The sequence below is a fragment of the Siniperca chuatsi genome, linkage group LG5, assembly GCF_020085105.1.
Source record: "Siniperca chuatsi isolate FFG_IHB_CAS linkage group LG5, ASM2008510v1, whole genome shotgun sequence".
Classification (NCBI taxonomy): domain Eukaryota; kingdom Metazoa; phylum Chordata; class Actinopteri; order Centrarchiformes; family Sinipercidae; genus Siniperca; species Siniperca chuatsi.
The window spans coordinates 15,067,009-15,092,357 of NC_058046.1; the positions used below are offsets into that span (position 1 = coordinate 15,067,009).

Genomic DNA, 25,349 nt, shown 5'->3' on the forward strand with positions numbered 1-25,349 from the left:
GAAGAGACAGGTATGGATGCAGGGAACAAGGAATGAAAGTGCACAACTAAAGGGAAATGTATGTTAGAGCTGGATGAGGCAAGCTGCGGAGGGAGGAAAGGAGGGTGGGAGGCAGTGTTGGATATTTAGAGTGAAGGAGAGAGCGGGAGGGAATTCAGAAGGGAGGCAACAAGGATACACTGTAAAGAGGGAGGGGAGAAAGCGTTTTTATGGAGGAATGTGACAGTGCTTAGTGTATGGGAGATGGGACGGACTGATTGCACCATACCAGGTGTTGAAGAAGGGTGAGAGGGGGACCTAGAGAGAACAGCAACAAAAGTAGACATCTCCTTCTCTCCACACCAGCAGTGCTAGCTAGTATCCAGCTGGAAGTGGTTTGTCCACAGTGATTCAAACAGCTTTGGGAGACAGAGCAGCAGCGGCAGTGACTGTGACTGTGGGGGCAAGCAGACTATAATGGAGGTAAGTCACCTCCAGCCAGACTTGAAGGAAGGTTATGGCTGTTTGTGACAGGGGACAAATGATGGTAAAGTCAGGGCTCACAGCCTTGCAACTTCAAATAGGAGTTAGCCTGGGTGGCACGATCCCATAGATTTGAGCGTGTGTGATTTGTTAAGTGGAGCTGTCTTGATGTGGCTTATTAAGCTTTTTAGCTGTTTGTACAAAGTAAGGAATAAAATATAAACTAGGTTCATTTTAGTACCACACTAAATTATGTCTGTTGTTTAGATAGTTAAATAGTTAGATAGTTAATTCTGACTGAACCAAAGTTTTTCAGCATGGAAGCAGTCCAAGTCTTTTGCTACTTTTAATATGCAAGCTGCATTTCAAAGTAAAAGTATCTCTGTGTTTGAGGACATGCCAGCTCTGAATAAAATGTCTGCTTTCAACATTTTTCTTTCTTTGCAGAAAACTGCCAATCATGTTTTTTTTTACTTTCAGCACAACCATTACTGGACAAACTATTGCTTTTAAACTGGTGAAATAATAGGGAGTAGCATGGGGCTTTATTTAAATGTTACACTATACACAGCAATTCGGGGGAAATAAATGGCATTGGACACAGAGCCGGTTGTTATAGGTGTTTTAAGCATGAATTAAGTGTGTTCATCTATATATGTCCCACCCTATGATTCTCTAAAGTAATTGGACTGTTTTTAAATATTCTTATGATTTTGCTGTATAATTAATAGTAACACAAGGAAGATATCTGTGTGGGGAATAATTTACCCTTTAATTTACTCAGTTTCTGCACCATCACACCTGTGTATAGTAATGTATGTGTTGAGACTTGTGGGGATCTGACATTGTGCTGGTGACAAGGTGAATGGGTAAGTATAGGGCACCTGTTCAGGCATGTTCAGCTTTGCTCTGTACTGTAAGTTACTGTACAGGCAAAAACACAGGGGAGAGACAGAATCACAAGAAAGGGTGTAGGATGAAAGTAGCAAAGACAGGTCTCTTGTCTTTTCACAGCATAGCGGATCTATTTGTTTTTCTTATATGAAGCAAAGAATTCCTTTTGTTGATTGTTGAAATATCTTGACTTCACAGTTCATTTTACATCTTTTATGTTTCACATTTTTTCATGGGAATGAATGCAGCTCCGTTTCATATCTGTAGCGTGTGACAAACCAAATCATTGGAGCTGTCATGACCTGCTAAAGAAGACACTTCTTAAAATAACTGCCCCAGATACCCAAATGCAGTATCCTTTCAAGAGTGAAGGCTGTGTGTCAGTGAAGCATCCCAACATCTTTGTGAGTCTCAGCTCATGATGATGTTGTAGAGTTTTAAACTTTTTAGTAATGATTCATATAAACGTCCTTAAAATAGAATTATATTATGATGTTATATGAATCAGCTGAGCAACTGTGCAAGGCTGGTGAGTATCAGCCGTGACTTTTGTTCGTTAAGACACCTAAACTGCTGAAAGAACCATCTAGAATTTCCCTATAGTGAAGAATTTAGCATTATTATAGCAATATATTATAATGTCAGGGTGCTTTTATTTTGGAGCTGAGCACAGGTATCGCCTGCAGCATATATTACCAGCTGCTTTCAAAATGATACAGACCCCTGAAAGTGAGCTCATTGTGTCTTCTCTGACTCCCACATTACACCATCCACACACACACACACAAACACACAGCCACAGCAGATTAGGAGGATGGGAGGATGGTTATGCTCCAGAATGACAACCTTATCACAGAGTCTTCAGCTTGCAGGTCAATGGGCCCCAGTGCCAGGAAAAGCCTCATTCTTTTCCACCTACCTATGCATGTCATTCCACTGTGATACCGTATCAAACTAAAATATATAAGACAGAAGACATATTAAGAAATGGTGCAGTGACTATGTGTGATTGTGTGAGAAATGCCAATGTTAGGTGAGTTTACGTAAAACATATAATTCACTGGTAGTACTAAGTTAAAAATGTTTATTTCTAATTTGTATTTGGAACACAATTTTATGATCTGACATTGTAATATCACTACAAAACCAGAACAAAAAATGGATCTGAAAATTGATCTGACACCAGTAATAGCCTGTATAATGTGCTACCAATATAACTTCTACATTTTGACAACAAGCATGCCTTCCTCACTGAAAGCTCGATTATTGTAAAAACAATAATCTGACACCACAACAAAGCTTTTATGACAATCCATCAAGTTTAACTTTCATATTTATGAGACTGTAATATCTTAATGACATAAATGACACTGTTCAAAACAAGTAATGGCTAATGGAAAAGGTAAATATTTGTGGGTAATGGATGGGCGATAATTCAGAATGTCTAAAAATACTTCCACTTGTTTCAATACATTTTCACATGCTCTTTACAGAGTGGGAAAAAAGCCTTAGACGTAAATATTTCATGACTATGGAGCTGGCCGGTGATCTGCAGTATCTAACTGAAGAAACATACGACTCTTTAAAACCATTTTTGGATAGATTCCAGGGCACTGCATAAGTTTGAAGCATTACAGAAAAGTGCAGAGATGTATTGTAAGGCAATAATCAATCTTGTACGGATGGATACAGCTCAATAAAGAAATGTAAAAGGAAATTTCAGATATTTAATTTTAGGACTCCTTAAATTCATGAGCATCTATTCCCATCCTTGTCGGAGTACTAAAGGCTCCTATTTAGACTCCATTAAAAATACATTTCCTCTATACTCCAGCTGCCAAGGTTATGCAAATGCCTGTATTACAGGAGCAGTAGTTGGCCAGCCATACAAACCTAGTGAGCAGTGCAGACAACCTCCTTATCTATTAAAACCCAAGGAGGTTGATTGTTTAGATGACCTAATGTCTCATTTGGATGCACATAATAGCATCTGAATGCAATCTAATTTCAACAGGGGATCCTTTACTAAAAGCCGGCCTCTTGTCAAATATGCAACCACATGGTGCCAATAGAAGACAGTGAGATCAAATTAATGAGTAATACATGTTTTATTCAAATGATTCAAGTGAACATGCAGTTCTTAAGCCTTTCTCTGCATCCAAAACCCTCAAACTTTGAACAGAGGAGACATTGACTGTTTGCTGGACAGTACAACAGTCATCAATGTATAATGCAATGTTGGCTCCACCGAATATAAATCACTCACACACACTCTCTGTCTTTCCATGTCTGTCTCTTTCTCTTTCTGCTATTTCTTTCGACGTGCCTGGTATTCCATCTCCTTACTCTGGGGCTGTAATGAGTGTCTGGTATTCTGCTCTTCAGCATTGAATCCCTATTCATGCTCAATCTCCTTTACAATGCACTAAAAGGATTACCCAATTAGCTACTATTGGATGCCATTGTGTGTGTGTGCATGAGTGTGTGTGCGTGCTTGGTCAGTAGATGGATGTGTTAGCAGTGAAAGTGAAAGATAGATGGCTGTCTGTACCCCACACTTCATTCCCAGTTGATGTTCTGCTGGAGGCCACATTACTCATCCCCACAACTCAGCCACAGTGAGTAAGACACAAGATGGGGAAGTGTGTGTGTGTGTGTGTGTGTGTGTGTGTGTGTGTGTGTGTGTGTGTGTGTGTGTGTGTGTGTGTGTGTGTGTGTGTGTGTGTGTGTGTGTGACTGGGGCCTTGACAGACCACAGAGGATGACAGAGAAAGAGTCAGAGTATTTACCTCTCAATAATTCAACCTATCAGCCTATGATTCTCTGGAAATATACTCTCTGCTGTCATATGTGAGCTATTACTTCTTCTCCCCCCTTTAATTTGTGAGTTTAATTTCCACTGTGTCATATCTGGGATAATGGGACATGCCTGCTTCATTACATGTGAATCATCAGTTACTTTGTGTGAACCACAGATCGATTCCAGTTATCTAACATGTTACATCACACTGGGAGCAATATGTTCTGCGTACATTTAGAGGATCGAATAGCATAATAAGGATTGATTTTGATTGATGTCTCCTCCAGGATTAAAGGTACAATACAGAATTTTTGGCCATCTTGATTTTAGTTACTGTTCTGTTTGGTTTTATTCCTGGCACTTTGGAGAATGTTCTGAAACAGCATTTATATCATGCATGGACACACTATTGCCTTTTAAAGTTATTTTTAATATTAAGAACAATTCCTCTGGAGAGACTAAAACCAGCAATGAATTTACTAACATGCCAGTGAAGTCACAGTCTGATATAGCTTAGGTTGGTCCACATGTTGGTGAGCCAACGTGGATGTTGTGGAAATGATGATGTCATTTTGGTAGCTTTTTGCATTTAAAAGGTTGCTCTTCAGTGGTCAACTCCTAGAGTAAGACTTTGATGCCAGACATCCCTGCCAGCACTTGAACACACCACACTGGAAACCTTTGCAAAACCAAGTGTGCTTTCATCTTAATTATCTTACAATGATATCCTAACTTTTACAAAAAAAAACCTTTAGATATTCGGATTACCTGCCTCAAGTAAGTTTTAAGTCTACAGGATGCTGTACTGATATTAGTCAAAAGTATTGGCTGCCTGTAAAATATGACAAACACAAATTAAAATAAATAAAAAGGAATAAAATTTGAATTTTAGAGGGGAGCTCAAGATCAGTTTACTCCTTGTAGGGAATACTCCATGGTGCATTCTGTGGCTCTGGAGGGAACATACTAAAGTCCGAAAAATCAGGATTAACTGAACAGGAATCCTGCAGGTGTGGAGTTTAAAAGACATGGGCATTTACTGGGCATGGAGGGTCTAAAGAAAAGATGCCATCGAGTTGCATTATGGAAAGTGATGAAGGACTAAAAGTCAGGATATCTCGCCGTCTGCTGCTTCAATTTTGACCACTTCCCTCACAAGTCCTCCAACTTTATGTTTAGATAGCAGTAAATCAGCCTTAATTGACAAACTCTTTATGGTTAATAGGGTAAAATATGCAAAAACAATGAAATGATCGTTTAACGTTTAAAAAGCATGTCACAGATGGAAAGTTTTTCAGCAGGTTGGGCCTTCAAATAAAGAGACACTATGTATAAAATTCTGTGTGCGCTTAAGAAGGCACATGTAAACAAAGAACACTAAGCTGTCTGAGACTGACCTAAAAAAACAGACACACTGAACTAGATAGATTACACATGCATCTGTTAGAAATTACCATATAGACAGTGAGAATTAAAGTGATGCCATCTGGCACCGTGGCAGTGTAGAGGTACAGTGAGAACAGAGGAGAGTTTCATGGTCATTGTGAGACAGGTATAAATCCTGGACCTTTATAGCACGCTGCTGCCTTCCACTGGCTGTGGTAATGGATTGGCTATGCTCTCAGACTGTGTGTGTGTGAGTGTGTGTGTCTATCTTGTGTGTATGTGTGGGGGGGGGTGTAGTGTCAGATGGTCTTTGGGACAGGGCTTTGTGTCAGGCAGGTCAGCTGGGGCTCTAAAGCTAGGGCGACACCCCGCCCATACATACACACACACTTTCCCCTGCTTACACACAGACACACACACACGAAACACGGGTGCACACACTCTTTTGTGCAGACACAGAAAAACATGCAGCCAATCAGATTTAAGATTAGATGTATGCATGCATACACACACACTCACACCCCCCATCCCATTTCACCAAAGGTCTTAAATCACACTATCCACTCAGAATCGCGAGGTCAGACCATTTGCACTGCTTAATAAAATGTGCAATCACTACAATATTTGCATCAAATAGAAGTGAAATTGGCCAGTTCTCTCTAGAAAGTGAGTGCGACTATGTAAGTGAAATGGCAGGCTCATTGTCCAGATAAACAGGCTTGGGGGGCTGAATGGAATTAATCGAGGAACAATGGTAGTCAGCTTAAACCATGAGTGAGCGGTGCTGCTGAAAAAGATTGTGGTAGATCTACAGAGATACTGTATATTATTTCATTAGTGGGTTAAAAGACTTTGTGAAAACACTTAATGGTAAAAAGTTTCTGACAGTGTGATGCAATATGATGTAAACTGTAGTGCAGTTCTGGCTGCACATGTTGAAAGATCACAGTGTGGGGTCATGCTGCTTCTCACGGTTTAGTATTTGTTCAATTTTAACAAACTGATTTCTTTATTGATTTTTGTGCAATGATATTATTGAATCAGCAGTGTTCTATCTATAGATATGTGGTAAAGCTGTCTGTTTTCTTCACATTAAGAGAAAGTATGCCTTTACTTGTGACAAAAATGGGGTGTAAGATTTACACCTGTTTTGTCAGCAGCAGTGCTTAGGGGCCATATCTTTTCTGTTGTTGTTGTTTGTTCATTTGGAACACAGTACCTTATATATTTTCCTGTCGTGATGTGTGATTGTATTTCATCCACAAGGTGTTTTGTCCACAGTGTGCACTCTGTGGGATGCTGAATGCTCTACTGCCTTAGAGATTCTTGCATTCCACCAATGAGACTGTGTGAAAGAAAGTGTGTGTTATTTGTGTGGATGTGTAAAGGTGTCTGTGAGAGAGTGAGTCTGAACAAACAGCATAAAGGCAGGATGGTGGTAAATCACTATAAAACTGAGGCTCTCCAGCCCTCACATTGTGAGGACTAGTCATTTATTTAACACTCAAATATGGTCCTGGGCTGTTTGGGGAGAATACATCACACAAGAGTCCACACAAAAAGCAGCACACTTCAACAGACAAAGAGCGAAAAGAGGGAGGGCAAGCGCCTTTTTTCTCCTTCAGATGAAGTGTTGTTTGTTCAGGGTGGGTGCAGGGCACCAAGTGGGACGGATGGATGGAGGGAGGGGACTGATGGAAGAAGGGAGTGAGGGGGGGTGAGGGATGAATGGTTATTACACAGTGAATCGATGCACAAACGGAGGGTGTCTGTGGGTGATAGTGGGGATAGGAGGGGGTACACGGGGGGTTGTAAAAGATCTTTTGTGAAGGCTGGGAGTTAATCACTTGAGCGGCACACGCCAGTTCTATGGAAGCACATGTTGTACACTGGCTCCCCTGGGGGGAGCAGGAGGTCCCTAAACACATACACACACAGTTGAATTTACATGTCAGTTATAATGCAAAGCTGGGTACAGGCCGACTAGAAAAGCAGAAGACCCACCCCCTCCACAGAACAGTTAGTGAACCCTCCAGGCCATGGTGATAGCGTGCGGTTTGCATTTGCTGCTGGTCCATTCAAGTGCATACACACAGACATACACACGTCTGCCTGTTCAGTTTCTCCAGGACTGGATAGATGACTCTGCAGGGTCCTTGCTAGAGACGGATGTTTAGTTTGACCTGGCAGTAAGTAAAATCTATTGTTTCATTACTTCAGTCTCATGTCAGTGGTGGATGCTAATATCTGAGAGTGATAGTGAAAGCTGGAGTTTAGATTTACAGATAGATAGGCACAGTAGAATAGAGGCTGTCATGTCAGAGACTGTTTACATCAGTGGCACAGGGGACTGCTTTGCTTTGTACTATTGCAGGTACAAATTTAACATCACATACCATTACTTAACATTTTACTGGCTGTTTACTTTGTAGAATATATTTTGAATTTCATCCCGAATGAAACAGAAAATGAAAACTGAAGCTGTGCTGGAAGACTTCCAATTGGCTGATTATTTCACAATTAGAGGAACTTGCAATTTATGATTATCTTTCCTTCCTTGTGTTCAACTGAAATAGACTATAACTGTCAGCTTGCTGTCTGTCTCTGATGCTCCTATTATTCTCCTCATCATGAAACATCTATTTTGTACATGTCTCATCTCGCTTATCAGTGTTTTCTGAGCGATGAAAAGTGACAGCGTTGATCAGCTCTCCCACCTTCATTCAGCATTTTCCTCTTTAAGCATGCCCATCAAACACCTCAGGAAAATGACACTGACATCTATGTTTATCCTTACAAACACAACCGTGTAACCAATAATTATGGATTAGCCTCAAGCCAAATGCAAAGTACACTAATATGTGGCTTACGGCAGGCCATTTGTCCCATGCTTTGCTGGTGTAGCCATTATAAAATGCTTAAAGGCTGAGGACCAGGTGGTTAGGGAAGCCCACAGACCTGATCAGCCAGTATGGAGCCCTTTGCCACTAAATCACAACTTAGGGGACCTTTCTTCTGTGGGTTAGAGCTCATGACTAGCAACATCTGGGGTCTGGTTATCTTTAAAAGGGAGGTGGGGACAGTGAATAGAGATCATCATTAGTACCTATGAATAAATGTTCTTGTATTATAAGTGAGAATGTAAAAAACATACATCAATTCATGTTCTGTGTGCTTAATCCAATCTTTATTTCATAATTCCAGCCAATCACATGATTAAAACTTAATATTTTTGTGTGGTCTGTTTATACTGTGTTCAGATTCAACAGCAAATGTGAAATGGTTGTATAGTGTTATTCAGATGGCAGCACAAGCCAAGTGTTGAGTAGGCAGTAAGTATCCTAATTGCCAGTTTGTTTAGAGGAAGGGCACCCAAAGGGTTATTTGTCAAATTCAATGGCCGAGCCATAAATCTAGACACACAAAGCCAGGCAGAGTGCCAAGATAGACTGCTTTTTTTCACTTTGTTTGTTTTGCAAATGTGAACACACCTGCTTCAACACTGCATGTCTGGACTGAACAAGAATAAAATTACACAACACTAAAAAAACTGAGGCATCAGAGGAAACTATGACACTATGAAAAACCCTTCTGTTTAAGGTTCAACAGCTATATTCTCTGGGTTTAATGTAAATTACCCCTTTCTTATCTTGCAGATGAAGCCGCTGATAGTGCATCTCTGGGGTCATGAGTTGTGTTTTTCCTTCAGTTCTGTGTAACTTGACCACCTGGACTTCAACCCCACCCTCCCCTCACCTATGCCTGCAGGACCATGGGTAGTGTCAGCAGCCTCGTCAACGGCAACAGCCTCAACAGCAAACACTGCAAGGCATCTGACTATAGGTTAAAAAAGCGAACAAACCATCATAGAAAGAGTGGAGGTTGCAGCCTTGACGAGTTACTTAGGTGCGGATTCACTCAGGGCTCCTCATCCACCACTCATCCCTCTAAAGGCCTGTCCCACTACCGGTCGGGACGAAGTGAAGATTTTTTTTACATCAAGGTAAGCTCATGAGCCATCAGATGACATCAAAACTATGGTTTTAATTCATAAGAAATGTATTGCCCATATATTACACTGCACCTATACAATAAAATAGTATAAATTGTTTATCCTGTTCCATATAAGGTGAGTCATAAACCGAGGTCAGTGTACCACAGAGGAGGATCAATGGAAGATCATGCAGGTGAAAAGAACGGAGATGATGACTCAGATGGGCGACTGCAACCAAAACTGCTGCTCATGTCAAGAAAAATGACTGAGAGGGTGAGCAAAATGCCAATTATTTCTTCTCTCATGCTTTACCCTAAAGATAAGATAATATTTTGAAGGAACAGTTCAACATTTTTGGGAAACATCTATATTTGCTTTCTTGCCACGAGTTGGATGAGAAGATTAACAGCAAACTATACGGTAAATATGTAGCTGGAGCCAGCAGATGGTTAGCTTAGCTTAGCATAAAGACTGTTAACAGGTTGCCTGGCTCTGTGCAAAGGTAACAAAGTTCGCCTACCAGCAACTCCGAAGCTCACTAATTAACATGTACACAACATCAAGATTAATTGTTTCAGTTAGTGAGATTTAGAGATGCTGAAAGTCCAATTTTGTTACCTTTGGACAGAGTCAGGCAACCTGTTTCTAGTCATTATGCTGCGCTAAGCTAATCATCTGCTGGTTCCAGCTACATATTTAGTGTGTAGACATGAGAGTGGTATCAATCTTCTCATCTAACTCTCGGCAAGAAAGCAAATAAGTGTATTTCCCAAAATGTCAAGATTGTGATTTTATGTCCATTTTCATAGCTTCATAAAATGTAGCTTCGCGTTTTACTTGACTGGATCCGTTGCTATGGATGTTCTTACAACCATTAAGAAGTCATACTGTATAACATGTGCAGCAGACTTTGAAAACGTCACAGCAAAGTTGAGGATAAAACATGCACAGCAGGTAGTTTAATTGGTAGCAGCCATTCTTCATAACCTGTGTTGAACCTTCCCAGCTTATTAATCACCCCTCCCAGATTAATGTCCTAAGAAGGCCTTGATCTTCTCAGAGAAGTCATTTCTGTGCCAAGAATACGCAGGCAAAATGAGTCTCTTTCAATAGGTCTTTATTCCTCAGGGGCAAGAGGGGGAGAAAGGAGAGGAATAGGAAGCAGCTTTAGAAGAGACAGAGCAGAGAATAAGAGAGAAAGGAGAGAGAGATTGAGGGCCAAAGAGAGTTTGAGAGATAGAAAAAGAGAAGAAAAAATACAAGGAAAGGCATCCCAGTCATGAAGTCAGTGAGAAGGAATGCTGAGCTCACAAGCTTTACCTCTTACACTTCAGCAGTTAGCTCATATTATTAATATCACAGAGAAGAGCTATTCATCTTCCCTCAGACAGCACATGGGGGAGAGATGTGGGATGCAGAGGGGAGGAGAGGAGAACAGAAAGGATGTAAGGTATGGTACTGCTTGTGATGTTCTTGGACAGCACAGATGGGGCATGTGGAGTATAAGTTCATCTTTGAAATTAGTTTTCTCTTCTATGACAATCTAGTGAATTTTACTTGCAACTTCTGCTGTGTGGCTTTTAATACTGCCAGCTTGTAGTGAAGCAATTCTGCACGCTACAGTGGTTGTATTTCTAATATGAAAGACATGATTGGAAAAAAAAATCTATCCCTTTCATTTGTACAGACTTCCAGCACATGACCATATTTATCATTGTTAAAGCCAGTCATTATGATTTTCAGGTTTCAGAATGTGACCTATCCTTGGCTCTTTGCGCTCTCTGTAACAGTACAAGAGGACGTGCTTCTTGCCATGCTGTCAGCTAAGCGGAGCCACTGAATATAAAAATAAAAATAGGGAAGAGCACCCTTGACTGTGTGTCATTTCACTCTTCTAGACCTCTGCTGAGAAGTCACTGGTCCGTTCCACTGCCTTCAAGCCTGAGATTCCCAGGAGTACGTCCTCCACAGAGACAGGCCACAACATCCTGGACCAAATCCTTTGTCCTCTGGAGAAAGCAAGGAATCCAGACATTAGACACAAGCAAGACACCTCAGGTGTTTATCTATATTATATTGATAAACTGTGGCCTGCATAGTGCTCACTACAGCGGACAGCTATTCAAAAGCCGTTTTCTTGTCAATGCATGGGTTTTGATGGTATAGTTGCACATCAGCCACCACAGTCAACGCTAGTGTGTCATTCCATATAAGGTGGTGAGGTGGCCAGAAACACTGAGCAGCATGTGGACATGTGAAAAACTCCTTGAAAAATGCTTGTTTAAACAAAATTAAGTTCAATTTTTTTTTCATGCCTAAAGAGTAATAAAAACACTTAAACACTAAAAATCCTGACTGAGGTTGTCATAATTCATGCATGAAAGGGTTAAAATGAGATTTATACAGGTTAAATGATAAATTACAGTAAAATAAAATGTCATCTCTTTTCCTTTCAGGGACTCTCTCCGACTCTGGACGCAACTCTATGTCTAGCCTGCCCACCCACAGCACCAGCGGCAGCCTAAGTGCTTCTACAGGCCCTGTCAGTCAAAGTGATGGCAGCTCAGCTCCCGCAAACAGCCTCAGCAAGGGAGTACAACCCAATTTCCCTCCATGGGTCAACGGGAATAGCGCTAACCTTGACTGTAGCTACAGGGCTGGTTTAAACAGTGGGGGATTGATATCTCAGGCTAATGGTTCCCCGCTTTCTGCAGATGAGCCAAGCCCTCTCTCTGAAACTGCAGGTGGGATTCGGTCCCCTATTACTACAGATGAGTCACTAATTGAACGTTTGGAACAAAGGCTGTTGGAGAGAGAGACTGAACTGCAGGAGCTACAGGTACCAAGCTGTCACATTACAAAAGAATAGCATGTGCTCTTAATCAAGATCAGTACTTCTTATCAGTAGCTAGACTGTACAACTGTCTGACAAATTCTTACTGAGATGTCTTCACCTTACAATAGGTGAGTTTTGAGGAGAAGGAAACAGACACCTGCCAGCTGTTTGAAGAAAGACAAAGGTACTGTACTGAGGAGATGGAGGGACTGAAGCAGCGATGCTCCACAAAGCTACGACAAGTGTCCCAAATGGCTGCAAAAACCCAGCAAGCACTCCAGCTGCAGGTCAGCCAGCTCCAGGTCAGCCCACGTCCTCTTTTCATTCCTGTCCCCTTCATTTCTGGTTCGTTATCATCCCACCAACCCTTCTCCCTTTCCAATAAATCAATTAAGATACAGTATTTTACCTTAATTTCATTTAAGAAAAAAAGCATTAGCAGATGCATAGAAATTCCACACCTTGCACACTTGGATGGATAAGTGAAATGAAAAATAAACTCTTGTGCAGGCAGAGAAGGAGAGGCTTCAGGAGGATGTCTCAAAGCTAACCCGAGAGAAGGATCTTGTTGAGCTCAGACTAAGATCTTATCAGAGAGAGAGTACACAGCTCGCTCCGACACTCGAGGAAAGTCAATGGGAGGTGAGTCATGAGTCATATGTTTGATTGCAGTTGGGTTTGAAACCTTGTATCATACAACACCATCTGGTACAACCTTGAAGGGTTGCTGCTGAGGTGTGGGAACATAATGTTCTTCCATCACTAGAGAGAGAATTTTGCATCCTGTTTATTAAGAAACATAAGTAAGAAGAGTCAGAGATACCAGCTTCTCCATTCACATTTTCCTCAGTAGTTCACAATGTTACGTTTTAACATCAGGAGCATTACGTAATTTTTTCTTGAATCGAAAACCTATATTGTTGCTAGCTGCACAGTTTATAGACATATAAATAGATTTTTTTTATATAAACAATGAATCAAAGGGCTGTGTGTAATGTGAAAGGGGTCACTTGTAGTGATGAACCCACAGAGAACTGTCACCAACTCTGCAGTTTTCCTCAACTCTAGGGAGCACATTTAAACATATTGTCAACTAAAAACGTGAAAGTAGTGTGTCCCATGTATACTATTGTCATATGATCTTTTATAATGGAATATAATTTACTAATACTTAATGCCTATTACAATTATTCAGCATTTTAGCATTTGTGGTCATTTTACAGACTTTTATGACACTGTGTGCACAAACAAATTCAACAAGTTCCTAACCAATTTCTGGGTTATGGGAAATTTATGTTTATTTTGTGCATTATAGGAAATGCACAAAATCCATAATTGTAAAAATGTACATGACACTGGGTGGAGGGAAATATATCATAATAAATATAACTCCTTGAAAGCCTTGAACATTATTAACAGTGTAAGGGCATCCAACGGTTGATTTTTCCTTGAACCGCCAGTGTGACTCTGACTCGCACCTTCATTATTGTCTCTGTCCAAATGTAGGTGTGCCAGAAGACAGGGGAGATCTCATTGTTGAAGCAGCAACTGAGAGACTGCCAGGTGGACGTCAGCCACAAGCTAAACGAGATAGTCAGCCTCAGGGTGTCACTGAAGGAAAACACAGCAAAGATGGAGATGCTCGAGAAACAGAATAAAGACCATGAGGGCCAACTCCACTCTCGCACCATAGAGATTGAGGTCAGTCTGTTGATGACTCAGTGGCAATTCATTCCACAATGGCATTCAAATAAGGACATGTGAATAAAATGCCCACACAGTGCTTATAATATGAAAGCAATAATAGTTAGGAAGGATACCTGCTATTATCAATCAAAATAGTCTTCTTAATTGCTGCCTATGTCTGAATATCTAACATTTTTAATTCAGGTGTGCCAAAATGAACTCCAGCGCAAGAAGAATGAGGCTGCTTTGCTGAGAGAGAAAGTGGGCAACCTGGAGACAGACATTCAGGGAATGAAACAGGATCTGGCCATGGCCAAAGAGCAGAGGCTGCAGCACAGTTTGCAACTCGAGGCCCATGCCCAGACGAAGGTCTTGGAAAGACTAATCCAAGGCTCAGACTCCCCCGCCCAGGGCCAGGGGGAGGAGAACAGTGGACACATCTCCACAGAATCACTCCAGAGGGAGGTGGAGAGACTGAAGTGGCAGCTCACGGAAGAGAAGGATGCACACGAGAGGCTGGCCAACGGCTTTGAGCAGGAGAGGCAAACGTGGAACAAGGAGAAAAGCAGGGTCATCAAATACCAGAAGCAGCTCCAGATCAACTACCTGCAGATGCACAAGAAGAACCAGGACCTGGAGCGGATCTTGAAGGAGCTGACAGCTGAACTGGAGAGCCGGACAGAGCTAGGCATGGACATCAACTACAGCTCAGGGTTACAAACATATGACGACGTTATTGCCACAGAGATTTGATGGGAAGCACTCGTGCATTCAGTAAAAGTGAACTGACTGTTTTTTCACCACAGATATTTATGATATTATAACACCTCGAGATCATTCACTGCTAATTAGTGTTTTACAAGGGTTATTTAATAGAATGTGCATAATCTAGTGTATTTTGTGTCCAGGTCACAAAAAACAATAAAATTAAAAATAGCTTTTTGTGATGACACTATTAGTAGTAAGTTATTTAATGTTCATGAGAACATTTTTATTTTTTTACCATGCTGTCAAACAGGAGCATTCATTGTTCAAATCATGCACAATTTTGTATTTTAAACACCATTTATTAGTTGTTCCAGCATGGAAAATGGCAGTAATATATCATCCATTGTGAGTTCCTAAACCACTTTGCCTTGTGTATCTACATGGGTGTATGCTCCCACACTGTCCATTCTTAAGGGGCTTGTGCATGGAAAATAGTTTTAAACCATTTCAAAACAATACACAGGGCTTATGATGTGAGTATTTGTTATATCCACACCAATGTCAAAAAGTGTTCAAAATACACGTTAAAATCATGTTAAGCTGTCGTGCATTTTCATCCCTAAATTCAATTTAACAGTGGAAATTTAAGTCAATATGCAGGTGCCATATAAAGTCCTAATATCACTCATACAATAACCATCACTCCACTGGTTCATTGCAGTTCAGGCCGACTGTGTTGATGAGATCTTACAGTTGCAATCTAATCGTCTAATTTAATTTTCTATGTCTCCATCTACAAACTCGAGCAGAGATTATGGACACTTAGGACCTGGGCACATTGCCACTGTTTGAGTGTGCATGAAACCAGGACTTTGTTAAAGCAAACCTTGGGCCTGAACCATGCATGGAACGTTTATTATACTACCAATATGTCATGTTAATTCCTGATACAGAAATGCACATAATACAGTGTAAACTAGAGAACACCTCTGACAGATACCAAGGGCAAATGCAAATTTTGGAATTCACTTTGTTCTGAGTGTGTTTAGAGAGAGAGAGATTAAAGGGGGCTAGGTATAATACAATAAAAGCAAATATTTTAAGAGAAAAACAAAGGAAAAGAGGGGTGATGTCCCAGTAATCTCTATCTCTCTCCCTAAATTGTTCACCTAACTTTGTGAGTTAGCTGGCACTGTTCCACTTGGAGACAAACAAGCAGCCTAGCAAACCTAGCAGCAGCCCCAGCCATTTGGCTCTGCTATTTTGGAGCTATTCCACTTCCCACAAGGACAAAGTAGTTTGTGAAGCAAAAGTTTTAACTACTCGACCCACTCAGTACGCAGGGGCTCACATCGGCTGTCAGGCAGAAATATATGCACACACTGTGCTAGTCAAGAAAGTGTGGCAATCTCTGTAATGAGGCTGCTTGAGATTACTCAGCTACTCACCATTACATTACATTACCACAGCAGGTCAGGAGAGATTTGGAGGAAGACAGACTAAGTGGAACACTAAGGTCAGGTGCTGTAACCAGTGGCACTCAAACTCAAGTAACCGATAAGTGCTTTACAGCCCTTACTCTGTGCCTTAGCACAGAAAAGTGGTCAAATAGGGAGGAAGCAAAAGGACTGTTGATACTGCAGCTGTGGTACTGGTGAATTCAACATACAAAATCAAACGTAGAGCAACTTGCACACCCTGGGGAAAAAAGTCTCAGTGAAACAGGCTGTATGTGGAGATAGATTTGGAAACAAGCTAGGGTGCAAACACAGGTGATTTTAAAATCAGCAAATGTTTGTCATTTGTGCATCAGTGCTCATTCTAAAACCTTTGCCAGTTTACTTTGCTGTCTTCTGAAATTCTGTTTACCTAAAAAAGTGAATTTTACATCTATATCAGCAACCAGACTTGTTTACTGAGACTCTTTTTGAGCCAGCAAAATTATCTGTGTTCAAACATCAGCAAACATATTATTGGACTAATCTGCATTGTGTTTGCTTTTAATGATTACTAAAACTGTCCTTTAATGCACTTCACATTGAAAGGTATATGGGTGAATAGTTTTGATTAAGTACACCACAATGTATAATAAAAAGTTTGTTATTACTGTTTATTACAGAACTTCAAAAGCAAATGCTGGATTTAGAAATAAATATGAATGCTGTTGATATATTCAAAGCTGTCAACTGCACTCTTTGTCAATCCCTCATTATCATTCTCCATCCCTCTTGGACTTAAATAATGAGAAGATTGTTTTCCTCTCCCATCTAATCACCTAATTTCGGCCTTTATAGTGTTTTCTTCCGCACGCAGAAGCCCTTTCCAGCTCAGCTTCTGTCATAAATAACTAAGCTGATTGGACCAAATCAAAACTGAAATCAAATTAAGACCCATTGTCAATGCGTATGGCTGCGTCACTGACATAAAAGGAGGACCACACAGAAGAGATAACTAGAAATTCAAAGTCGCTGGTTTGACATGAAAGAAAATAATAAGAGCTGGGTGGGTGAGAGGATTTCTTACTCAAAATAACCATATAAGAAACATCACCTACACTTGCAATAAATATAGATCCTTTCTGCAATGTTCTCATTTGCTTTATGCAATAAGTATACAACTATTTCAACAGCAGAATAGTTTTTTTTTATATTTTAATGTCACATTATGACAATTACAAGTATTAAATTCTAGCTTTCAATATTTATCTTTTTCATAAAATCTACCATTTTCAATTATGGCATGTAGTAGCAGAGAGTTTTTTGGGGAAGGTTATGATATACATGTCTTTGTATGTTCTCAGCTGAACATACAGAGTTTTGGTCCAGCAGATGTCTCGATGTGATTGGACAGCAGTTAGGCAGCCGCAGAAGACATGATAATAATGCACTCATATCCTGCTGTGATTCTGCTGATTGGCTGACAGTCAAACACAAAGGTGCCTGAATACATTAGTAATGGGGAGGCGCATTTAGAAACCTGTTCAACATACAAAAAAGGGATCTTTAGTTCAATATTCACAGCAAACAAATGTAATAAATTCACAATTTGAACTATTGTGGGGGGAAAAAATTGTACTCCTATGAAATGGGAGTTTGCACTTCATTTCATGGCCCGACCCTCACCTCTAATATTATAATAAATATTTCATACCGGTAAATAATAGATGAGTCAATAACACTGTATCAGTTTCTACCTTGCCCTCATAACTCATTACACACTCACATACTCAAATGTGCTATATTCCAACCATACCCCTAAGCAATTAGTTGCTCTAAAATATCAGGGGGCTAGTTATTCAGGCATGTATTTCATATTTTTATTGGTTTATTCGGAGCCCTGCATGCAGACCAAGCATCAGCAAACACAGCCTCAGCAAATCCCCAAGCTCCTCCGCAGTCAGCAAAGTAATTGGGGAGGGAGTCCCAAAGGGTCCTCGCGCACTGCTGAACCCTTTGCTACCGACAAGTTAAAATGGCAATGGAGGTAGATAGGAGTCAGTATTAGCGTGCAAATGTGTGTGTGGAGGATATAAGTACAGGAGGTGGCTTGAATACTTTGTGTGAATAGGCCCGTGGTCTTTAGAGACTCGCTGGTTGGCTAGGAAACTAGGAAACCATCTGGTTCCCCAACCCCCCAGCTGCATTGCCCGTGGTTCCCCATTTCTATGGAGATGTAAAATTCTGCTCATGGGGGGGCTGTACGAATGCCAATTTCAGCCCCCACTGCTCAAAATTAGTTAATTAACTCTATCTCTCACACAGAGAGAAACTTCCTTTGTAAGTAATTCTACCATTCATCACAATCCAACTCTTTTATTCTAAAGCTTTGCCAACTATCAGCTTATGAAATTAGCAGGAACAGCTGAATGTGGGATAAAAAGCCCCATAAATGAATCCATAACATTAAATAAGCACAAATACAGAAAATGGGTTCAAGCTCATTTCAGAATTTGAGGCCAGATTTAAATATGCACCTTAGCTTTCAACCATCTGCAACTGCAACTTCACTGATAAGATTAAGATAATAAAATTAATTTTGTGTAGACAAATTAATTGATTTCACTGTATTCAAGGAATATGCTTATTAGATTCCCCATTACTGTTACAGCTGTGTGCCACGAGGGAGAATATGTCAGTGTGTGTGTGTGTTATCAAAACAGACTGAGCATATAATGAGATCTACTCATATATACAATGATCAAATAATGCCATCAAACCATATATATACAAAAAATACATCATGAGGCTTTAATTCACATCATGTGTGTCAATTTTGTACACTGACTCTGTGCACTGAGACAAAGTGATCATATCCTGAAGTGATGATAAAACGAAGATGGGTTGCACTGCTTCCATTTAGCTGAAAGAGAAAAATAAAGACAAGTAGTTGTTTTACCTCTTAATTCTATGCATTCATATGTTTTACATAATATTTTAATTCCGACTTACCGAAATAGCATTTGACTGAAGATGTCCCTCTGTATGTTCAAAGTCTATAAAAAAATCAGCTTGTTAATCACAATTTCAGTTCTTTGGCATTGAAACCAAATGTGCAAACAGATACTGTAGATGGATGCCCCCCCCCTTACCTTTCTCTGTAACAAACTCAAATTGAGAAGCATTTTGTGATGTATTCTTTTCTATCTTTAGATGCTTGACTGCAAAAGAAAAAAATACAACCAGATATTTATAATTGGTTTTAAACCAAACACTGAAACAACACAAACTAGGTATTTTTATTTTAAGAAAAACATATAATCTCAGGTTTTGAGAGAAAATATGACAAACTGTGAACATTTTGGTTTGTCACTAATGCCTAGGAACAAATTTATTTTGACATTATAAATGTGTTCAAATGTGGTAAAATTATATTATATGCCATGCTAGTGACATGGAAATTTGCTACACACATTCAAGTCCCCCTCAGGATAAACTATAATCACTTTGATGATCTCCTGGCTTTCCATCTAGCGCCACCATCAGGTCAGAATTCCAATTTGCCCAATACTTTGGCTTATGTCAAAATACCAGCAAAACTAATGACATTCCCATCAGCCTCAGCTGTACTTTGTGTTTAGTGTTATTAGCAAATGTTTGCATGCCAACATGCTAAACTAAGATGGTGAGCATGTAATAACATCATACCTGCTTAACATCAGCATGTTAAAATTGTCATTTCTCGGCATTATAGCATGCTGATGTTAGTATTTAGCTCAAATCCCAGCCTCACAGTGGCAGTAGCATGGCTATTATGACTCTTAGTCTTGTTTATGTACATTTATTCCAATCATGTTTTTACTCCTTTAAATGACCACACAGTCAGTTCTTGGCCAGTATCTTCCAAATCACTCAGTAATTTTTGACTATGTAACAGTTTTATTCACACATAATCAAATAGTTTGAGGAATAGATACAATACAAAAATACAAGAATTTCTATGTTCCTCAACTGGTCATAATATAAAATATAGGCCTCTTTACTTGTGATTACAAACATTACTGATGTAAATAAATCTTTATAAGTCTCAGAAAACATAGTCTTGACTTAATCTTAGTAAAATAGTGTCCATTCTTTGAAATTTTAATCACGATCCAGCTGTTAATAATGTAAAATGTAATGTTGACTAGGGCATTGACACAGGCATTAACTATTAACAATAGGAGATGTAATATCTATATACAGTTTGAATACTATCAAAATAAGTAAGTATATTCTAATATCAATTCATTTATTGAGGAAAATGCCACAATCTGTGTTTACAGTATATCATGACTTCAAGGCAGATAAGTGAGACAATACTGCTTTGCTTGATTTCTCAAACATCCAACAGTATCATAATTTGACAGTATGAACAGTATGTATGACACTATCACAGCTTACATACCATTGTAGCTGTCCACTGTCACAGCAGAAATCTCCAAGGGTTCAGCAAAGCGAATGATGAACTCCTGAGGAAACATCCCGGTGGACATCCAAAACGTCTTAGTGTGTCTGGGTGAAAGGGACAAACAAACATCACATTGATCTGATGGGTTTGGGGTTCAGTAGCATTGAACAAAGTGAACACCTGACATTAACTTTCACTGTAGCGACTTAAGGTTGACAAAACCATTGGCGTGACTTCAGAAATAACTAACACTCACCCGTCAGTGATGTTTTCTGGTGGGTGATTCTCATCGCTGGATGTAGCGACGACAACTTTTGCACCCAAAGAACTTAGAGAGGAATCGATCATCTTCAGTGACTCACACAACAAAGATTATAATCTCCGGTGCTGCCTGGTTGGGGAAAATAACAGTAATTTCGACAATAATACACAACAATCTGTTTTGTTTGTGGGTCTTGGGGAAGTCGACAACTAGCTCCCGTCGTTGCCAAGCCAACGATTTCGTCGCAAGATATATGCGTCACCATTTCCGACGCACGTTGCTGGTTAGTTGTTTAGCAATTAGCAGTTAGCAGTGGAATCTGTACATCTTCACATGGCGAATGGATGCAAAGACGTGTTGTTTACTCGCGGAGCTGGACAGGTTCGTTATGATGCACTACTGACCATAAGATTACAACGTTAACCTTTGTAGGCCGCTATAGATTTGGTTGAGGTGGTGAGCTAGGAAGCTAAGCTACAAAACCAACGCAGAGTTCGGCTAAGTTGGGTAACAAAGAGGAAATGAAAACTTAAAACCAGAAATCCACAGTGTACTGTGTAACTAACGTGTTTCATTAGTTAAGATATTGCCTTACTGTAATACAACGTCTTGGAGAGACCACGTGAATTCGCTTCAGCTGCAGAAAGATGTTGCACTTTGACTTACTGTAACTTCGCATCCTTTCCACATTGCAGGGGATGTAAAGACAAACATGTTAGGTCAGAGGTCAAGTCAACTGCAGAAATGTGCTGCACTGTAAAATTGGCCGAGCCATTTGCATCTTATCTGTCTTGTTTTGCATTGAATGGGAAAGGTCTGGGTTTTTGTTTTTTTTTAAAAAGTAACCTTTCATCTGCAGACACAATAAATATGTTGTTCTCTTTTCCAGAGTGACGATTCGGATATATGGGATGACACAGCACTGATAAAGGCTTATGACAAGGCAGTTTCATCATTCAAGGTAAAATACGTGCTTTGCAGTGTATGTGCATGTAAAACGTTTATGTTTTTGCCACTTATGTCTCTGCTCTTGCTTTGTGTGCCAGTCTGCCCTTAAGGGTGAAGATGAGCCGCAAGCCTCCAAGATAAACCATCCAGGAAAAAAGCGCAAGAACAACAAAAAAAACCAGAGCAGGAAAAGAACCAATGCACCACCAGATAAAGAGGTGTGTAACTGAAACTGAAAAATACAGATAAAAAATACAGGATGGAGCCTTAGAGTTCAGTAATTAACTAAGATTTCTTAATTCAAAATTATGTTGTGTCACAGTGGCAAGTTGGGGACTCGTGCACTGCGTATTGGTCAGAGGATGGCCAGCTCTATGCAGCCACCATATCCTCCATAGATGAGAAGAGGGGCACTTGTATAGTTGTTTACACAGGATATGGCAACGAGGAGGAGCAGAACCTTGAAGACTTGCTTTTAGAGATTTCTGAAGGTGATGAGGAAACAAATACCAAGGTAAAGGAGTGCAAATAAATGATTTTATTTATAATTATCCATTACAGTATATTTAGCACATTTTATTTGATTTTTTTTTTCATTCTTTCTTGTTTATTTAACATGGTTAATGATGATGTGCACTGCATCTCTTGAGTCCATTTTGTTTGGTGGTGTATTTATATGCCAAATGCAAATGATAGGATGTCATGTCCAAACAGCAAAATTTGATAGCGTTTCTTACTGTAAAAGTCAGTTTTTGCTGTCAGTCAGTCAGAATCAAAGCTACTTCTTTCCAGACTGAATATTTACATTTTCAAATTTAATAAACCATGTTCAGAAATGCACTTTAATTTGTAGATGGCTCACCAATTTTACATTTTGCCGTTCACTGTGAACGGAAGCTAGAGGAAATTTTTAATTAAATTAAATGAATTTAAATCACTGGCAATGAGCCAACTCAAACCTGGTGATATTTCTGTAAACTTCACTCAGTGAAGAAAGGCAGCATCGTTCCCTGATACACTTCACACAAGGTTATAGCTTTTACTCTGATGGTTCACAGCATGTGAGTAAAATGGGACTAAATAATAGACAAGTTACCTTTGACTTGAATAGTAGGATATTACTTACAGATGAGGTAAATTGAGGCAAAGTGAGATAAATGTCAATTACAGTACTTGATCTTTATCAAATAACTCCAGGAATGCAATGAACATAAATTAATTACACTGTAAGATTACAGTGTAATCAATCCAAGGATTAACTTGTAATTAGTAAAGCACTTGCATCTTATATGGATTGTAAATTAATTTGGCTATAGATTTTATTCATACGTTCCAAAAACAAATCCAAAGAGATTCAATAAATTCCCCCGTGTGTAGTCACCAAAGTATAAAAAAGGAAAATGACAAATCAAGGCTAAAGCAATATGTCTCTGCAATTAAGGTAAATGAGGCAGAATCGTCAACAGAGGAGAGTGACAGGTCAACCACACCAAACCAACACAAACAACAGCCACACAGTAAACCCCAAAAATCCAAGGCCCACAAAGAACCTCCTCCTATGTGGGCTCCTGGTTTCCCTGGGTTTCCTCCAGGCCCACCTCCTATGCATGCTTTCAGACAGGTAAGAAGAATGACTCAGTACCTTTCCTTATTAGTTAGCGAACAAAATTAACTGGTCATAGACTATTTTAATACATATCATTGCTTGAGATTAAATGTTAAAATTTAAATTAAATTTAGACTTTTTAAGTTGTGAGAAGGTTATCTCTTTGTTGCACCAAAATTAATAGTAAAGTGAAATGTCAACAAAGTGTTGTACAATGTGAACAATAAAACTAGAATATATTTATTTATTTATTATTATTATTATTATACATTTATTCCTGGGGTATTGGATTTCAATAATTTTAACTGCTGGTTATGTTAATAGGTCTGCCCTCTGTATTGATGTAACTATATAAAGTCATAAAAAGAGGAATGTGTTTCAAAAATATATATTATCTTAAGCCCTGCTTGCAGGTTGCCCATGATATACATGGAAGTTGCTGAGATTACAAGAACTGAACAACCCCTGACTACATTTATTTTATGACAAGTAGAGTTCACTAAAGAGGGTTGTTTAAGCCATTAACCTCTTTTTCAAGCAAAATGATCTGGGGTACTATTTGGTAATACTGAGATCACAGTGTGTTGTTTTCAAACCCTTTTTGTTTTGTTTTTTGTGTCCTCTACCAGGGGGGAAGCAAAAGACCTGGTGGTCATGGGCCTGTACCTCCTTCCTGGCCTCCCATGATGCCTTTTGGTCCACCAGTGAGTTGGAATATATCTTTACACTGATTACAAATGCAGATACTGTTTTATTTTGAGCAATGGAGATCTGCAGTCTACATATAAAATGTCAGTTTAGCATGTCGGTGATAGACAACAAATATTGTCAGCTTCCAGCAACTGCATTGTGATCACACACTCTCTTCTGTCGATGTCTCTGCCTCAGATGATCCCTCCACCACCACTGATGAGTCCTGACATGGTGGATGATGAGGCCTTGGGCAGCGTGCTCATCTCCTGGTACATGAGTGGATATCACACAGGATACTACTTGGTATGTGCACAGAAGATAACTGACTTATGGGCTATAAAAGGGATTTACAGGTTCAGCCTCTTGCATTATGTAATGAAGAGCAATGGGCGTTTATGGTCATTGGGATGCTTTTTGGTAAAGTTACTTCATTTTTACTGTCATGCTTTTTAGCTGGAAGAGCCTTTCCATCAAATGCCTCCAGCTTCATAATAGGTGTGAGTCCTTAATTTTTAAAAGGTGAGCTATATTAACATTATTTTCTTCTTTTTTTACAGGGGTTGAAACAAGGACGCAAAGAAGCTGCCAACTGGACAAAACTGCACCACAAATGAAATGAGCAAGTCAAGATTTCAGAGTTTCAGTTACTCAGGGTGTCACCCAGAGCAGCAGCCACCCTCCCTGTTGTGCCTGATGTGTGTCCTCCCTGATTCAAAAGGAAATTTAATAAATTAAGTGTACGTGGTGTGAACAGAACATTCATCAGTGTTCAAGGCTGGGAGTTTTGTATTCTTTGTAAATAGATTAAATAAAGGCTATCAGAGCACAGTTGATGATCACTCACTCAATATTTGGTGTTTATTGCACTGTTGCATTGGCGCACTATTGTGAAATGAAAATGTATTGGAAAGTAGATGTGTGCAATTACAGCCACCTTTTTCAACCAGATATATATTATTCTCGTTTTTTTGACTAATTAGCAAAAGAGGGAATTGTTTGCGGGATGTTCGTGTGTTACAGACTCAATGATGTGTGGTTGTAATGGCAAGTACTGTCCAGCAGAAGTCAGACTAGTATAATATATTCATGTTATAGGAAAATGTGGCATGAATACATAGTAGCTTGGTGTTTAAACCTGTACAGAATCACTGCCATACAGAGAAACACTCCACTTCTAATTGTGTGTCT

The 25,349-nt window shown here is 39.6% G+C and overlaps 3 protein-coding genes across 5 annotated transcripts; 2 read left to right on the top strand and 1 right to left on the bottom strand.

Moving 5' to 3' along the window:
• Positions 1-222: 222 nt before the first annotated feature.
• Positions 223-16,957, top strand: lzts1 (leucine zipper, putative tumor suppressor 1). 2 transcript variants are annotated; one of them, XM_044198055.1, is made up of 9 exons: positions 223-462; positions 9,199-9,545; positions 9,672-9,809; positions 11,435-11,594; positions 11,993-12,375; positions 12,501-12,674; positions 12,883-13,014; positions 13,879-14,073; positions 14,263-16,957. In XM_044198055.1, the coding sequence occupies exons 2-9, from the start codon at positions 9,315-9,317 to the stop codon at positions 14,809-14,811; spliced, it is 1,962 nt and encodes a 653-aa protein (XP_044053990.1). In that variant the 5' UTR covers positions 223-462; positions 9,199-9,314; the 3' UTR covers positions 14,812-16,957. The 2 variants fall into 2 exon arrangements, with proteins under 2 accessions (XP_044053990.1, XP_044053989.1); XM_044198054.1 differs by lacking the exon at positions 223-462 and adding an exon at positions 7,541-7,731.
• A 1,111-nt stretch (positions 16,958-18,068) lies between these two features.
• On the bottom strand, positions 18,069-21,732 carry hspb11 (heat shock protein family B (small) member 11). Of its 2 annotated transcripts, none has more exons than XM_044198063.1 (6): positions 21,581-21,732; positions 20,909-21,043; positions 20,650-20,756; positions 19,355-19,423; positions 19,215-19,258; positions 18,069-19,125 (listed from the first exon to the last, which is right to left on the bottom strand). In XM_044198063.1, exons 2-6 carry the CDS (start codon positions 20,998-21,000, stop codon positions 19,033-19,035), a joined length of 405 nt encoding a protein of 134 aa, XP_044053998.1. In that variant the 5' UTR covers positions 21,001-21,043; positions 21,581-21,732; the 3' UTR covers positions 18,069-19,032. The 2 variants fall into 2 exon arrangements, with proteins under 2 accessions (XP_044053998.1, XP_044053997.1); XM_044198062.1 differs by having other exon boundaries at positions 21,510-21,638.
• On the top strand, positions 21,017-25,109 carry smn1 (survival of motor neuron 1, telomeric). Its single transcript, XM_044198057.1, has 8 exons — positions 21,017-21,295; positions 21,804-21,875; positions 21,961-22,080; positions 22,185-22,376; positions 23,304-23,483; positions 24,098-24,172; positions 24,357-24,464; positions 24,719-25,109. Exons 1-8 carry the CDS (start codon positions 21,248-21,250, stop codon positions 24,773-24,775), a joined length of 852 nt encoding a protein of 283 aa, XP_044053992.1. The 5' UTR covers positions 21,017-21,247; the 3' UTR covers positions 24,776-25,109.
• The last annotated feature ends 240 nt before the right edge of the window (positions 25,110-25,349 follow it).

Coding starts and splice junctions, on each gene's coding strand:
- lzts1 (XM_044198055.1), top strand. CDS start 9,315: ATGGGTAGTGTCAGCAGCCTCGTCAACGGCAACAGCCTCAACAGCAAA. Junction 9,546..9,671: donor AAGATTTTTTTTACATCAAG/GTAAGCTCATGA, acceptor GTTCCATATAAG/GTGAGTCATAAACCGAGGTC. Junction 14,074..14,262: donor CTCGCACCATAGAGATTGAG/GTCAGTCTGTTG, acceptor TTTTTAATTCAG/GTGTGCCAAAATGAACTCCA.
- hspb11 (XM_044198063.1), bottom strand. CDS start 21,000: ATGATCGATTCCTCTCTAAGTTCTTTGGGTGCAAAAGTTGTCGTCGCT. Junction 20,757..20,908: donor CCAGAAAACATCACTGACGG/GTGAGTGTTAGT, acceptor CCTTTCACCCAG/ACACACTAAGACGTTTTGGA. Junction 19,424..20,649: donor GACAGTGGACAGCTACAATG/GTATGTAAGCTG, acceptor TTTCTTTTGCAG/TCAAGCATCTAAAGATAGAA.
- smn1 (XM_044198057.1), top strand. CDS start 21,248: ATGGCGAATGGATGCAAAGACGTGTTGTTTACTCGCGGAGCTGGACAG. Junction 22,377..23,303: donor ATGAGGAAACAAATACCAAG/GTAAAGGAGTGC, acceptor TCTGCAATTAAG/GTAAATGAGGCAGAATCGTC. Junction 24,465..24,718: donor ATCACACAGGATACTACTTG/GTATGTGCACAG, acceptor CTTTTTTTACAG/GGGTTGAAACAAGGACGCAA.